Below are 14,676 nucleotides of genomic sequence, written 5' to 3' on the forward strand. Positions count from 1 at the left end.
AAGTGTCAACTTCAAATGCGGTTTTTGATTTTTTTTTTTTTTACTCTAAATTTTGCAAAACTCGAAATATTGAATTTGTAGGGGTTTTAGTTAACTTTGTAATCCAATTTGGATCATCGAAATTGGATGTCGGATGAGAAAGATATATATTAACCAAATGAACATTGCCTGTAATTATGTTTGATGTTTTGAATTATCTAAAATTCAAAATATGACTTATTTATGAATAACTTTGTAATAGACAAATTCACACTTGACACTCGAATATACAAGAAATAATAAGAAGAAAATGTTCTATTATACTTACATTTGATCTCCCATATTCTTGTTTTACTTGAGTTTCTTTAGTATATTTATAACAAAATTTCTAATTTAAGAAAATCAATAAATATATACATATTATAACAAGAAACATGGGAAATCATTAATTCACCCTTATTGTTAATTATTTACTCCATCCATTTCTTCATAAGCGTCATTTTACCCTTAGATTTTTTTTATATTAAAGTCACATTAAAGTCACATTAATTTTGAGTTAGTTTCAAGGTATAATTAATTATTTTTTTCCAACTTTACACCAACATTAATGATAAATTAATGAAATTAGAAAGATAAAATGGAAATCCACACAGGGGTAACTTGGTCAAATAAGGATTATTTTCCACAAATCAATACTCTCTCCATTTTGTTTTAATTGTCATTTTTAGCTTTGCACAAAGAATAAGAATTTTATTAAATGTGTCTTGATTTTAGGAAAATGTATGTATTTGGACTAAAATAACCTTGTCTTAAAATTAATAAGAGAGATAATTAGTTGAAAAAAGAGTATTGATAATAGTTCATTAGGGTATAAATTAGAAATTAAGTAATTAATGAAGTGTTGGAAATTTAAAGTGACAAATAATATGGAACAAAAAAAATTCAAAGCGACAGATATTATAGAACGAAGGGAGTATTATTTAATAATTTTCTTAATTTGTGTGCTTTTACCTTAAACGACACTTAAAAATAAATGGATGGGAGTATCAACTAACTAATTAAGAATGACGAAGGGCAAAATTTAAAAAAACAATGAGTACTTCATTGAAAATATAAAGTGACAAGTAATTTGAGAGAAGAAAAACTCTCCAAGAAACATATATTATGGGACGGAGAGAGTACATTACCAAAATTGTTAATTTGTTTTAGAAATTAATTGTTAACTTGTCAAATAAGGATTATTTTTCACAAATCAATATTATTATTTAATACTTTCAAGTTTCAACTCTATTTTATCTCCACGTGTGTATATATATATATATATATATATATATATATATATATATATATATATATATGTATAGGGTACATCTAAATCATAGCAAGTAGCTCGATTTGATTTGATTTTCAACCGCAAGCCGCAAGATATGGAAGAAATAAGGAGAATATAAAAAAAAAAATGAAAGAAGTAAATTACATGCAAGACTAAGAGTAAAGAGATGTTATTTATATATGTTTATTCCCTTAAGTTTAACAATTCAATAAATAATAATAATAAAAACATACAAAAGCACTGATTTAGAGGCTCTAGTAGACACCAATGCCTAAAAAGAAGAAAAAAAAAAAAAGAGAATCGAATGAGATGCTAAAGAAACAAGAGAGAATGTTCTCCTAACCATGTTAATTAATATCTGAAAAAAATCTAGCCTCAAGGGAATAATAATATAATAAATAGAATCTAACCAAGTTAATTAATAACTGAAAAAAGGGCTTTTTTTCCCAAAAAAGAAACCTAAAGCTTCATTAGTAAGACAACCATACTTAGGAAAAAAGGTTGGAGCAATGTATATATCTACTTATGTTGGTGGAAAGAATCTGTTGAGATTAAATGGCAAAGTATAGAACTCTTCGTTTCGATTATCGCCTCTAAACGTTCTGAACTTGGCCCACCACGGCATTCCTCGGTCCTTCTTCGACTTCTCAACCTCTATCGTATTATCTAGTAACACTGCCACCATCAACCCAACCGTCGGAGGCGACATGAATATCGTGTTCAAGAATGCATTGAACTGCAACAACAAATATTAAATAAAATAAACGACAACATTAAAGAGAGTAAATTATTTTGTCGGTGTGACGACAAAAGAAAAACAATACTCACCCATCCAGCATTAGTGTGAACTAGGCCACGACGATGAGGAGTCCAATACTCATCGAAAAAATGAGGAATTGAGATTCCGAGAAAAAGTGAGAGACCGATTATAAAGAGGTTCCTCATGGAATTCATATTAGTGAATTGAAGAAATGATAAGCCAATCGAACCTGCAGATTATTACGTAAACAACAAAAATTGTCACAAAAGTGATCGATTAAAATCTCGAGAAAAAAAGTATACTCTTAATTTGTTTTACATATAACATCATACCTACAAGTCCGAATAGAACACAGTACAATGCAGCATATATCGGAAACGGTATAGATGCAAAAACAGCTCCAAATTTTCCTGCAGGAAAAAAATAAATAAAAAATGAACATGTAAGCGAATGATTTATCATACGTAAAAACGTAATTCACCAGTCATTACAGTACTTGTAATAATTGTAGTGATAGAACTAATAATAATCCAAGAACAATTAGATGATAAATGTGTGGTGAAAAGCCAGCTGATCACAATAATGACCTAAGATGGAAAAGAATATCATGAAGCCAGCCGAAATCTGCACCACTCTACGGCTTCCCACTCGAGTTAGTCCAAGAAGTCCCACGTTTTCCCTGTAAATATGTCCTCGATTTTTTTAGTTTTTTTACCAACCGAATAATATTAATTAATATATACTGATCATATACATACACAGAGACTGTAGAGCCAGTGCATGTTCCAAAAAGACCGTCTAGCATAATACCTATTCCCTGCAAAGATGAAGCCATGAGCTCTTTAAGAGGCCGCCATTGCATTACATGAAACTTAATGGATTTATTACAGCATTCTTCAGTATATTTAAATTTTATTTTTATTTTTAATTCAAAAGACGAGAAACCAGAGTTGAGAGTAATAAACAGGTGTACCTGCCAACCGATGCCCCGACTGAGTACATAGGCAGGAGGCGGGGTGGCTATTGCCAGACGAGATGCTGCCTGGTAAGCTCCGGTGGACTACAGAATACAATTGAAGTCAACATATACGTATAACGAGGATTTGAATTGAGTTAAGTGTAAGTGTTAAAAAAAACGAAATGTTTTTATTACCTCAACCATTGAGACAAGAACAGCAGACATCATTGCAATGGAATGACCAGCTGCAAAAGTAGGCGGACCCCACTGAAGAGGATAAGGGAACTTAAACCTTAAAACACAAAAAAACAATAGACATTACACATTCGATTCATGCGAAAAACTTAAGTCAAATGTTGTAAGAAAATCCCTCAAAATAATAATATATAAAAAAAAAAAAAAAAACCACAAACCATGGAGCTGTCGAAATGAGACCGGCCCTGTCAGTACGACAACTTATCTGAGTAGCATTTGGTTTGTCACGGTAAGCTTGACTAGCCGTTAGTATGAGAGCGTATATCCAAACAATAGATACACTGATCAATACAGGGAAACGTTCGAATATGGGGAAGTCCCTTATCGGTTTTATATGCTTCAGATACTGCACAAAGGGTAAACTGTTATTATTACTTGTATGAATGCATGTCCCGAAAAACTTTAAACTTGAATCATTCGGAATTTGCTCACTTGTGAAAATCCAATAACTAATATAAGCATCGGCAAACCAATTTCCACGCAATTTCCTAGCTGCAAAATAGATTATATAGCATGTCATAAGTTGTACATTTTTCAGACATATTATAATATAATCTAATATTTGACTTACTGCAGGAAATCCTCGTTGAAATAAGCCCAAACCGACTAATCCAACGACAGGTGCCATTCCAAGAGGACTGAAAAAGCTGTGAAGAAACAACCAGGCTAAATATTCATGAATATATATGTGGAATATTCCACCGACGAAAATATATATATATATATATATATATATATATATATATATATATATATATATATATATATATATATATATATATATATATATATATATATATATATATATATATATATATATATATATATATATATATATATATATATATATATATATATATAATAGTTGGATATGGAAAAAATATATATACCGTGAAAAGAGTCCCCATACTTGGCTGTATCCTAGGATTATCTGTATACTCGAAGCAACAATTAGAGCTCCTTGGATAGCTCTCATAGTGTGCATAAATCTCTGCAGAAATATATATATTCGAACGAGACCGATTATTTATGCTTACAAGTAGTTCTTGATTGATAATCATATGTGAAGCAAGTTCTTGATTGATCGATCGATCGAATGAAACAGGTAAATTAACGTACTAAATGAGGGTCATGAATCCGTAGTAACGAAGAGTCGTTAATGATATATGCTATGGGGACAACATAAGCAAATGAGCCTCCAACAACAGCAGGTAACCTAGTACCAAACAGTGTCTGAAGAAGGGTTTTAATCCCAGCTACGAAAAGCAACGTTTGAATAACCCGTGCTTTGTCACCCTGTTTGATTTTGTTCTATGTTAGAGTAAGAAACGAAGCTAATCGAGCGAGCTTCGTAAGTAAGTGAAGTCAAAGTTAAGAGAAAGCAGCTTACTTACATCACTTCCACCCATCATAGGGACGAGCAACGTCGGGATCATCACACTTGTGCCAACTACTAGAATGTAATTCTGAAACGCTAACAAAATCGTTTCAGCTGCAAATTCACGGGTGGCAAAAAAAATCGAATCAAAATTACATTTGGATCAATGAGCAATTAATCAAAACTCATCCATACATTCAAACATTCATCACATGATAAAAATGGCAATAAATCAAAAATTCCAAATTATTAATCTAATTAAAGCCATGAATAGAACATTCATTAATTCCGACATCGTAAATTTTATAGCTGTTATCAGCTGAATAAATGACTCTCTATTAAATCCACACAACACCGATTTTTTGAATTTTTTTCCCTTTTAAAGCCAAATTCCAACCCCCCCAACCCCACCCCCACCCCCACCTAGCAAGTAGCAACGGACAGATAGAATATTCTAAATTGTAAATTGTAAAAAATCGGAGGATCAAATGAAAAACACACACAAACACACAGCAATCGTCAATTAATCCGATCAAAGTGTACGTCTAGTGTGTGTGTAGTGTGTGAAAAGGGAAAGCAAAATTAAAATTAAAAAGATGAGACGTACGCCATGGAGGATTAGAATCAATGCAGTACTCGAGGTCTTGAAGCTGCTCCATGGGTGGGTGTAAAATGTCACCCATTACTGTGTGTTTCTGTGTGAATATTATCAGAGAAGAAGAAGAACGAAGGAAGAACGAAGAAGAACGAAGGAAGGTAAAGCAACAAACAGCAGATAAAAAAGAAAAGTTGGGGAATTAAAGTGCAGTGAAGAAGAATATATAAAAGGGAGAAGAAAATATGCCAGTCGTATATATACTGCACACAAAGCAAACAGATGGAATATAAATAAATGCATATATATATATATACATATATACATATATATACATACAGGAGAGGAGAGGAGTACTTTTATTTAAGTTTTAACTACGTTCCTCATATCAAGCGATCGATAGGCTTTTTTATTTTTGAATTTCTTCCAAATCCGTTATTTTGTTTTTCATATCCGCCACTCTTTCTCAACCTATTTACAGTCTTGCCACTTTAAAAGTGGACTCCATATTTTTTTCTTTTAATTTTCTAGGCTCCTAAATCCTATTTAATCTTTTATTTTTTTTTTATTTTTTTTATAAACTAAAATCATCATTCATTAAAGGGATGTTCAGCTTTAATAATATCGTTACGACTTCAAACATGATTTTGATTATTTTTTATTGCAAATTTTGCAAAACCCAAAAAATAGAATTTGTAGTATTCTGAGTTAGTTTTCTAATCCAACTTGAATCACAAAAATTTGATGTCAGACGAGAAAGATATACATGAATCAATGGATACTGCCCACAACTTTGATGTATTGATGTATCTAAAATTAAAAATGTGATTAATTCATGCATAACTTTGTCACACGTCATCCAATCTAGCGGATTTAAATTGGATTAGAAAGCTAACTCAAGGACTACAGTTTTCGTGTTTTGAATTTTGCCAAAATCAAAATAGAAATATGTCAAAATCAGGGTCAAAGTCAAAACGACATTAGTAAATTTGAAACGACATTTAACATTTGGGGGCAACTATTTCAAATACTAACTTTTGCTTACTTGAATACTACCAAGTTTAAAACCAAAATTGAGTACATATTTATCAGTTTTTTTCTTACTTTAATACCAAAATAAAAAGAAAATTACAAAAACACCCTTTCATACAAAATATCAATTATATCAAATTTTATTAGAAATTACCTATTCAAAAACCAAATAAAAAAAAAGAAAAAAAACCCTTTGTTGTAAAAAAAAAACCTCCACCATTTCTTCTCCTCTCCAACCCTCACCGCCGACGCCGCCGCCGCCGAACGCCACCGTACGTGCTCGTAACTGTTGTGACAACCCAATTAAACCCTATCTTTTTCATCTTCTTAAATCCTCCAAAACATCTCCAATTTTTTTTTTTTACCAACAGTATTTTTTCGACACATACCTGTCGAAATTTGGAGAATTTTCGACAGGTATGTGTCGAATTTTTTTTTTTTTTTCCCGACACGTTGGTGTCGAAAATTGACCAAAAAATCGACCTGTATGTGTCGAAAATTGCCGGCGGGTTTAAAAAAAAAAACTTCAAAATCGACTTTGAAGCTCAAAAAAGACATCGATACTTACCTTAATGTGTTCTCCTTTCATATATACTACCATATTATTGTTTTATAACTCAATTTTATAAGTTTTGTGAGATTTTAATTTCTTTAGTTTTGAAATTTTTTAGAAGGGTTTGTTGTGAGATTTTTTAGAAGGGTTTGTTGTGAGGAAGATTTTTTAGAAGGGTTTTTGGGGAGGGAGAAGAAGGAGATGGAGGAGGTGAGGGGTTTGTGAGTAAGGAGGGAAATGGTTTTTTTGAGTTTTTGATTATTTGGTATTTAAGAAAGAAAAATAGTATTTGTAATATTTTTTTTGGTTTTAATTTCATTAAGGGTATTAAAGTAATTTACAATTAATTATTTATTTTTTATTTTTTTGGTATTCAAGTAAGCAAAAGTTGGTTGGGATTTGAAATAGTGTTCCCCTTAACATTTCAGTTCATTAAAAGAAGGAAAATATTCAGATACAATCAGTCTCCACTACTTACTACTTTTAATCAAGGTTGTAAAAAGCGGTAATCGGGTCCGAGTCGGTCAGGCACCGACTCACGATTAATCGGTGTGACGGTGATTAATCTGTGATAAATTGGAAATAAATCGATTTTTAAAATTTAATATAATATATTTCTAAATATTATTTATAAATACTCCAAACATATATAAAAAGATATTTAAACATAGTTATATCTCCATCATGTATATATCTAAATAACATAATAAAAGTTTAATAATTATAAGATCATAATACATAAATATCCTTATAAAATATAAATAAAAAAACAATTTTTTTGAATTTACATTTATTCTTAAACATTCATGGCATACATCATTAGTTCTTTAACAATAACAATTAACATAAACAAAATAAGGCATAAACTCATATTTTCTTTTATTAAAATCCAACTTTTATTTTGAATTATAAAAAGAAAAAAAAAAAAAAAAAAAAAAAACTGATTTTTAACCGATTTTTGACCGATTTTTCCCACCGAGTTTGACCCGCCTTAAAGGTTTGACCGCCTCAGACCGCCTCGGCCCGCCTCAGACCGCCTAAAACCGCCTCACAGGCAAAAAACCGATTTTTCAAACCTTTACACTAAAATCGTAAAGGTTTTGGACCGCCTCCGCCTCGGAGACCGATTAATCGGCCGCCTCGGCCGATTTTTAGAACACTGCTTTTAATACAACAAATTAAAAAAACATAAAAATCAATTGAAACACTAGAATCATAGGCATCAACTTTATTGAGCCGTTGACAGATGGCAGAGGAGGCTCCAACACGTCCTTGTCCGTTAGAATCGGATTTGGAGCCTTTGCTAGAGGCAAGTCTTGGGCCGTCATATATTTAATAAGGCCCACCGGCTGTGGAGGCCTCATATATAATGGGGCATCTTTGTATCCTAGACATCTGTTCCCTGTAGATAAAAATAAATAATAAATCAAAGTTGTCAACTATATTAATAACACTAGGACTTACTTGTAAATTCGGCAGCCGTTGCAGGGTAAGGTGTGACGACACCGTCAATTCCCATCGCAACGACGTAGGAGTAAATTTCCAAACATGGATTGTACAAAAAGTCCCAAGGCTGGGACACAAACTCGTTTTGGAAAACTGCACATAGACTTTGAGATCGAAGTCGTGCAGTTTTTGTACAAGGTCCGTTTTACCTATAATATATGCTAGGTTAGTAGTAAATACAGACCTTTTGGAGATAACAACAGCGTTAGAAAACTGTATTATCTCCAAAATGGTCGAGTTCAAGATGTCACTCATTGACGGAACTATTAAGGGGCAAGGGGGCTATTGACACCCCAAGATTAATTTTTTTTTATATAGATATTTTGTTATTGTATTTTTTGAATATTACTTTTGGCCCTCCTAAAGTTTTTTGTAAATATGTATTTTAATTCTTAAGCTTTTTTTGTTTCATCTCCATATATATATATATATATATATATATATATATATATATATATATATATATATATATATATATATATATATATATATATATATATATATATATATATATATATATATATATATATATATATATATATATATATATCAAATTTAATATCAAAAATGAAAATAAAATGGTTAAAACTTCTATTATTTTAAATAATTTTTTTGAATATTTACTTATTTTTGAATTTTTTTATCAATGACTCTACAAAATAATATGAGACGATGCAATGAATCCCCAAAATATTAAGTACAATACATTATTAGAATAATTTGGATCAATTTAGATTTTTTGTCATGCTTAAAATATGATAAAATTATAATATATATATATATATATATATATATCATTTTAATTAAAAAAATATTCAATACAAACTTATTTTTGCAATGTCTCGTGAACCTATATTTTTGGGCGCTGCCCCGAACCCCGAAAATTTAGTTAGCCCCCACCCCCTTACATTTTGATCCCGCCCCTAATGTCACTTATGTCCTTATTAATTAGGTGAATAAGCTTGTAATTTCTGCTGCTGCTCTTGAACTTTTCGAACACTGAACTACTGCTCGATTCAATAATAACTTTCTTGGATATCTGGTTATTGTTAGTAAGACCAGCGTTACTTAATACATTCAACACGGCGTCAGTCACTCCTAATCCTTGTTTTTTTAGCCAAGTAAGCAGTATTCTGTCGAGACAGGAAACGATAATGTTAAGTACTGATTGTTGATTTATTAGCATAAATAATTATAACTAACAATCTAGTATATATAAATATTGGAGATTCACCTCTATACCGACCAGTACTCTAGACACAGAAGATGCATTATTAGCAAATGCCAAAAAATCTGATAACTGCATAAAGTTGCTGACGTTTCTAGCTCTTGGATTCCGTAACAAAATATACTTGAAGAATGGATCAGAGATTTCAGCTGCGCTTGCAATTGAAAAGCAAAAATCAGCACATGAGTGGAATTGGATACTATATTAGGTCAGATCACTAACATGAAAATCGAATATTAATTAGCAGAAAATATTTTGATTACAAATGGTTACACAAAATATATAAGTATGAAAATTTGCGCGTATAATCACGTAATATCCACGAGATTTGCACTTCATTTGCCCGTAATTTGCACGTGACTTTGGTTGGGATAACATTATTGAATTATCCTATTTTTATCAACTCTTATTTTCTCATCAACATCTTATTTTAATAAGAGAAAAAGAACATGTAAAAATATTTTGCCAAACATGTGTATATAGATTAAAATATTGCATTCATAGAATAGAAATATGATGTAAATATGCAATTAGTAAAAATGCATTCATAAAATAAAATATGATGTGAATAAGAATGACTCAATTCAAAATATAAATATTTCAACAAAAAAAAAAATGAAATATCGGCCGGTTCGCCTGGACGGTTCACTAGCCGTTGTGAATCGCCGGTTCGGCCCGGCGGTTCACGGTTCACATAATTCAAGAATCGGGCACGTCCCGAGGGACACGGTCCGGTTCACGGTTCCGGTAGCGGTTCACCGGTCAATGGGCCGGTTCGGGCCGGTTCTATTTTTGTTCTTGAAAATAATTCATGTATGAAAGAAAAAAACATTTTTTTTATTAAATTCCACTATGTGTAAACAAATTAAGAGAAATAACATCCATAATAATAATAATAATAATAACAATAATAATAATAATAATAATAATAATAATAATAATAATAATAATAATAATAATAATAATAATTATTATTATTATTATTATTATTATTATTATTATTATTATTATTATTATTATTATTATTATTATTATTATTATTATTATTATTATTATTATTATTATTATTATTATTATTAAGATAATGATTATGATAAGGGTTGGGATTATTAAATTCCTTTTATTTGGGTGATGCATCAATGCATAACGTCAACGAATTAATATTAAACAATATCACATTCCTTTTATTTTGAATAATTATTCATACTTGAAAATGCGAGCTGAGAAAATAATTACGATTTTGCGCATATAATCACGTAATATGCACGAAAAGTGCACGTGATTTGAACTTGATTTGCCAGTGAATTTAGTTGTGGGTAAAGTTATTGATTTCTTGATTTATTCTATTTTTATTAGCTTATATTTTCTCATTAACATCTCATTATGATAAGAGAAAGAAGAGTAAGTAAAAATATGACGGCATACATGTGTAAATAGATCAAAGTATTGCATTCGTAATTTTGAGAGATTTTCAGAAGTTTTGGAGTTTAAAATGTTAAAGTAGATGAAATATTTGTTCACCTAAAAAAACACTGTGCATAAAGCATTTCGATTTTTAAAATTCACCAAAATCATCCAATGTCAATTCGGCTATATATACAAAGATGAAAGGATTTTGCCATCTCGATTTGAGTTCATTTGCCTTACTAATTGCTCATATTGATTTAGCACTATTATGGTGTGATTAAATGTTCCAGTAAATGACTCAAGTACTTTGTAATTATCCGTCTTTGTTTATAATCTATATTTATTTGATTAGATAGTCTTGATCCCATTCAAATATTTTGTGCAATATGATGCATTTTACGAGCAACATAATAATTGTTATATGGGAGGTATGTTTTGAAATGGAATTTGGACAAAAATGTAGGACGAAAGAGAGGGTCGATGCAACCACTAAATTATTTCTCCTTACTCGAACTTAGTAATTGTTTTGGCAACGACGTCATCGATAGTTTGAATTGGTAATGTAGAACGATTAAACCTCTCCGGACGTAAAAGGATTAGTCTTTTCACTGTCACAATATGAACGACAATCAATATATAATTATTAGAATATACATTCGTCAAATGTTCATACTCATGACGTGGAAAGAGAATCGAGTAATTGAGTAAAACTTACGATTCACACTTGCTAGGTCTCCACGGGTGAAATCTAGAAAAAGAAAAATTATACTTTCACTTAGATTCTGTTACAATATACGTGTTATATTATTTTTATGAACTTAACATGGTAGAGGCTAATTCTAGCCTCAAATGTGGGAAGTAGATACCAACTCCATCTTTGGTAAGGTATTTAATTTTTTTATATAATTATTATTCAAAATATAAATAATTTAAAAATAGTAATAATACAATAAAAATAATAATAATAATACAATAAAAATATAATAAAATAAATTATAGTTTATTTGTATTTGATAATTTTAATAATAAAAATTAATATATTAATATAAAAATATAAACAAAAATGTTAAAAATTGATATTTCGATTTGAGCTCAAGCACATAAATTACCAGCTCGAGATGAGCCTGAGCTCGAGCTTCTCACCAATATTTTCACGCTCGGCTTGACCTCGCTTGTTTACACCCCTAATATTATTCTCTCAATTTTGAGATATATATGAAATATTACAAGAGATGAAACACCAAATCGAACAGAATACCCATATTATATCCCCTGCTATAGTATGAAATTTAATCACATATTGTACTTTTCAAGTGCACTTTAAACAAATCTCACCTATGAAATATAAACTATTTTTCGACAATTTGTAATATATACGAAAACATAAAAGTATTGTAATACGAGTTTTATAATTACAACATAAGATTAGAATAGAGAATTGAAACCGGCCAAGTTCAATAATTGTCAAAGAAATTGTTGCCGATATTCATGTACAACATCGTCATAATTTGATCCAAGGTTTCTAACATTGTTAGAAATTTATCAGCCGTCTTGTAAATGAATTAGGCAGTACAATACGATTATGTAATGGAGAAAATTTTTCTTTTCTCCGTTCAAAACTAAAACTGGCGACAGCTTGTAAATTTCAGATGTCAATCGACATGATTCAATCATATTATAAGTATGAGAGAGTGACATGACTTTTCTAACCCCATTAGGCGCAAATTTTGGGAGGATATTCATATGAAAATAATTATAAAAGTCATTCCTAAACTTATTGCGTTTTTAAGAGGGTATTTATCTGGAAAAAAAATCATAAAAAATAACTAATACGAAATGCAGGTTAAAAGTTATTGATATAGTAAGAAACATAATTAAATAGATGATTTGTATAAAAAATTATTACATCAATAATAAACGTATTGATACAAACATTAATATACAAAATGGAGAAACAAATTATGAAAACAAAAATTATTCACACGGAAGAACAGAAAAAAATAATCAAAGAATACATTGAGAATTTTCATAATTCTGAAACATAATGGTAGAATGACGTGAAATGTATGGGGTTTATATATAGTTATTTAAAGTTGAAATTTCCAAAAATAGCATTTATATATAGGAAAAATATAAATTACCACTAAATGATTTGACAATTAGAAAATCATATATAATAATCATTCAAAATTCTTTACAAAATCTAGGGTAGACTAGTTCTTCACCCGTGCGTTGCACGGAGGTCAGTTTTAAAATGAGAAAAATAATAATATGTAAACGACTATCTCTTTATAACAACACCAATTCAAGTAAAACAAAATGGAAGGAAATAAAAAAATCATAAACTTTATCTCTTAATTCAGAGTTTTAACATATGAAATTAAATTAAATATTACAACGAAGAAAACGTGAAGCGCGCAAACACGATATGAAGATTAAGTGAAATCACTTAAAACATATGGTATAACTCTATTTCGAGGTGAATGCAACCTACTACACAGTGTCAATCTTTTGCAAAATAACTAACTTAACAACAAACACGGTAGCAGAGAAGTAACACAATAAATATTCAAATAACCTGTAAGTTTATTACTAACCGCGTTTAATTAGTGATGCACATTACTCAAACAACAATACAACTTAAATATTGCAAAAGAGATAAGATGTATATGCCTTTATTGATACCAATGCTGATATCAATACCGATACCAATATGGATACCAATATTGATATTAATATCGATACTAATACTTATACTAATTAATATCCATACTAATACTGATACTAATTAATATCGATACACATACTAATACCAATACTGATACTAACTAATACTGATACTAATACTGATATCAATACTAATACTAATACTAATACTAATACTAATATTAATACTAATACTAATATTAATACTAATACTAATATTAATACTAATACTAATACTAATACTAATACTAATACTAATACTAATACTAATACTAATATTAAAGCTAATACTAATACTAATACTAATACTAATACTAATACTAATAGTCTAATATTAATTCTAATACTAATACTAATACTAATACTAATACTAATACTAATACTAATACTAATACTAATACTAATGCTAATACTAATACTAATTCTAATACTAATACTAATACTAATACTAATACTTATACTAATACTAATACTAATACTTATACTAATAACTAATACTAATACTAATACTAATACTTACTGATATTGATACAAATACTGATAGTGATAGTGATAGTGATAGTGATGCTGATACTGATACTGATATTGATACTGATACTGATGTTAATACTGATAATGATGTTGATAGTCATATTGATACTCATAAATATTAATATTAATACTAATACTATTACTAATAATGATACTCATATTAATACATATACTAATATTGTTACTCATACTGATACTCATGCTGATAAAAATAGTAATATTAATACTAATATGAGTATCAATATTAGTATCAATTTCAGTATCAATATCAGTATTAGTATCAATATTAGTATTCATATCAGTATAATTAGTATAATATTATTACTAATACTAATACTAATACTAATACTAATACTTACTGATATTGATACTGATACCGATAGTGATAGTGATACTGACACTGATACTGATATTGATATTGATACTGATGTTAATACTGATAATGATGTTGACAG

The 14,676-nt window shown here is 29.5% G+C and overlaps 1 protein-coding gene across 2 annotated transcripts; it reads right to left on the reverse strand.

Annotated features, from left to right (window-relative positions):
• Positions 1-1,452: 1,452 nt before the first annotated feature.
• Positions 1,453-5,557, reverse strand: LOC105951258 (nucleobase-ascorbate transporter 1). Of its 2 annotated transcripts, none has more exons than XM_088821963.1 (14): positions 5,271-5,557; positions 4,680-4,777; positions 4,405-4,581; positions 4,176-4,276; positions 3,857-3,932; positions 3,718-3,777; positions 3,444-3,631; positions 3,226-3,322; positions 3,046-3,132; positions 2,831-2,889; positions 2,660-2,751; positions 2,405-2,482; positions 2,141-2,301; positions 1,453-2,048 (listed from the first exon to the last, which is right to left on the reverse strand). In XM_088821963.1, the coding sequence occupies exons 1-14, from the start codon at positions 5,344-5,346 to the stop codon at positions 1,836-1,838; spliced, it is 1,563 nt and encodes a 520-aa protein (XP_088678089.1). In that variant the 5' UTR covers positions 5,347-5,557; the 3' UTR covers positions 1,453-1,835. The 2 variants fall into 2 exon arrangements, with proteins under 2 accessions (XP_088678089.1, XP_088678090.1); XM_088821964.1 differs by having other exon boundaries at positions 4,680-4,751; positions 5,271-5,537.
• Positions 5,558-14,676: the final 9,119 nt, after the last annotated feature.

Source organism: Erythranthe guttata, chromosome 8 (genome assembly GCF_056151865.1).
Source record: "Erythranthe guttata isolate IM_541 chromosome 8, IM_541, whole genome shotgun sequence".
In the NCBI taxonomy this organism is placed as follows: domain Eukaryota; kingdom Viridiplantae; phylum Streptophyta; class Magnoliopsida; order Lamiales; family Phrymaceae; genus Erythranthe; species Erythranthe guttata.